The 250-nt window shown below is 70.8% G+C and overlaps 1 protein-coding gene across 1 annotated transcript in view; it reads right to left on the minus strand.

Annotated features, from left to right (window-relative positions):
* Positions 1-250, minus strand: part of PEAR1 (platelet endothelial aggregation receptor 1) — a 9,888-nt gene that overhangs the window by 3,250 nt on the left and 6,388 nt on the right. The window contains exons 12-13 of the mRNA XM_017727852.1: positions 222-250; positions 12-131 (exon numbers count right to left, since the gene is read on the minus strand). The exon at positions 222-250 is cut by the window's right edge and continues 126 nt beyond it. Coding sequence (XP_017583341.1) covers positions 12-131; positions 222-250 — 149 coding nt within the window. The remainder of the gene's footprint in view (positions 1-11; positions 132-221) is intronic.

Genomic DNA, 250 nt, shown 5'->3' on the forward strand with positions numbered 1-250 from the left:
CCCCCCCAAACCCGGGTGCCCCCTTTCCCGGTCCAGCCGGGCAGGCAGTGGCACTCTCCCGTCAGCGGGTCACAGCCATCAGCGTGGGTGCAGACGCAGCGCTCCCCGCAGCCTGCCCCAAATGTCCCGTTCTGGAGCAAGGGGACAGGCTGGGGAGTCAGCGCAGGGCGGTGCCACCGAACCCCAGTGCCAGCAGCGCCAGCACAGCCAGAAGGACTCACCGGGCAGGGCTGCAGGCAGTGACGGCCCT

This window comes from Corvus brachyrhynchos, unplaced genomic scaffold (genome assembly GCF_000691975.1).
Source record: "Corvus brachyrhynchos isolate BGI_N302 unplaced genomic scaffold, ASM69197v1 scaffold122, whole genome shotgun sequence".
NCBI classification, from domain to species: domain Eukaryota; kingdom Metazoa; phylum Chordata; class Aves; order Passeriformes; family Corvidae; genus Corvus; species Corvus brachyrhynchos.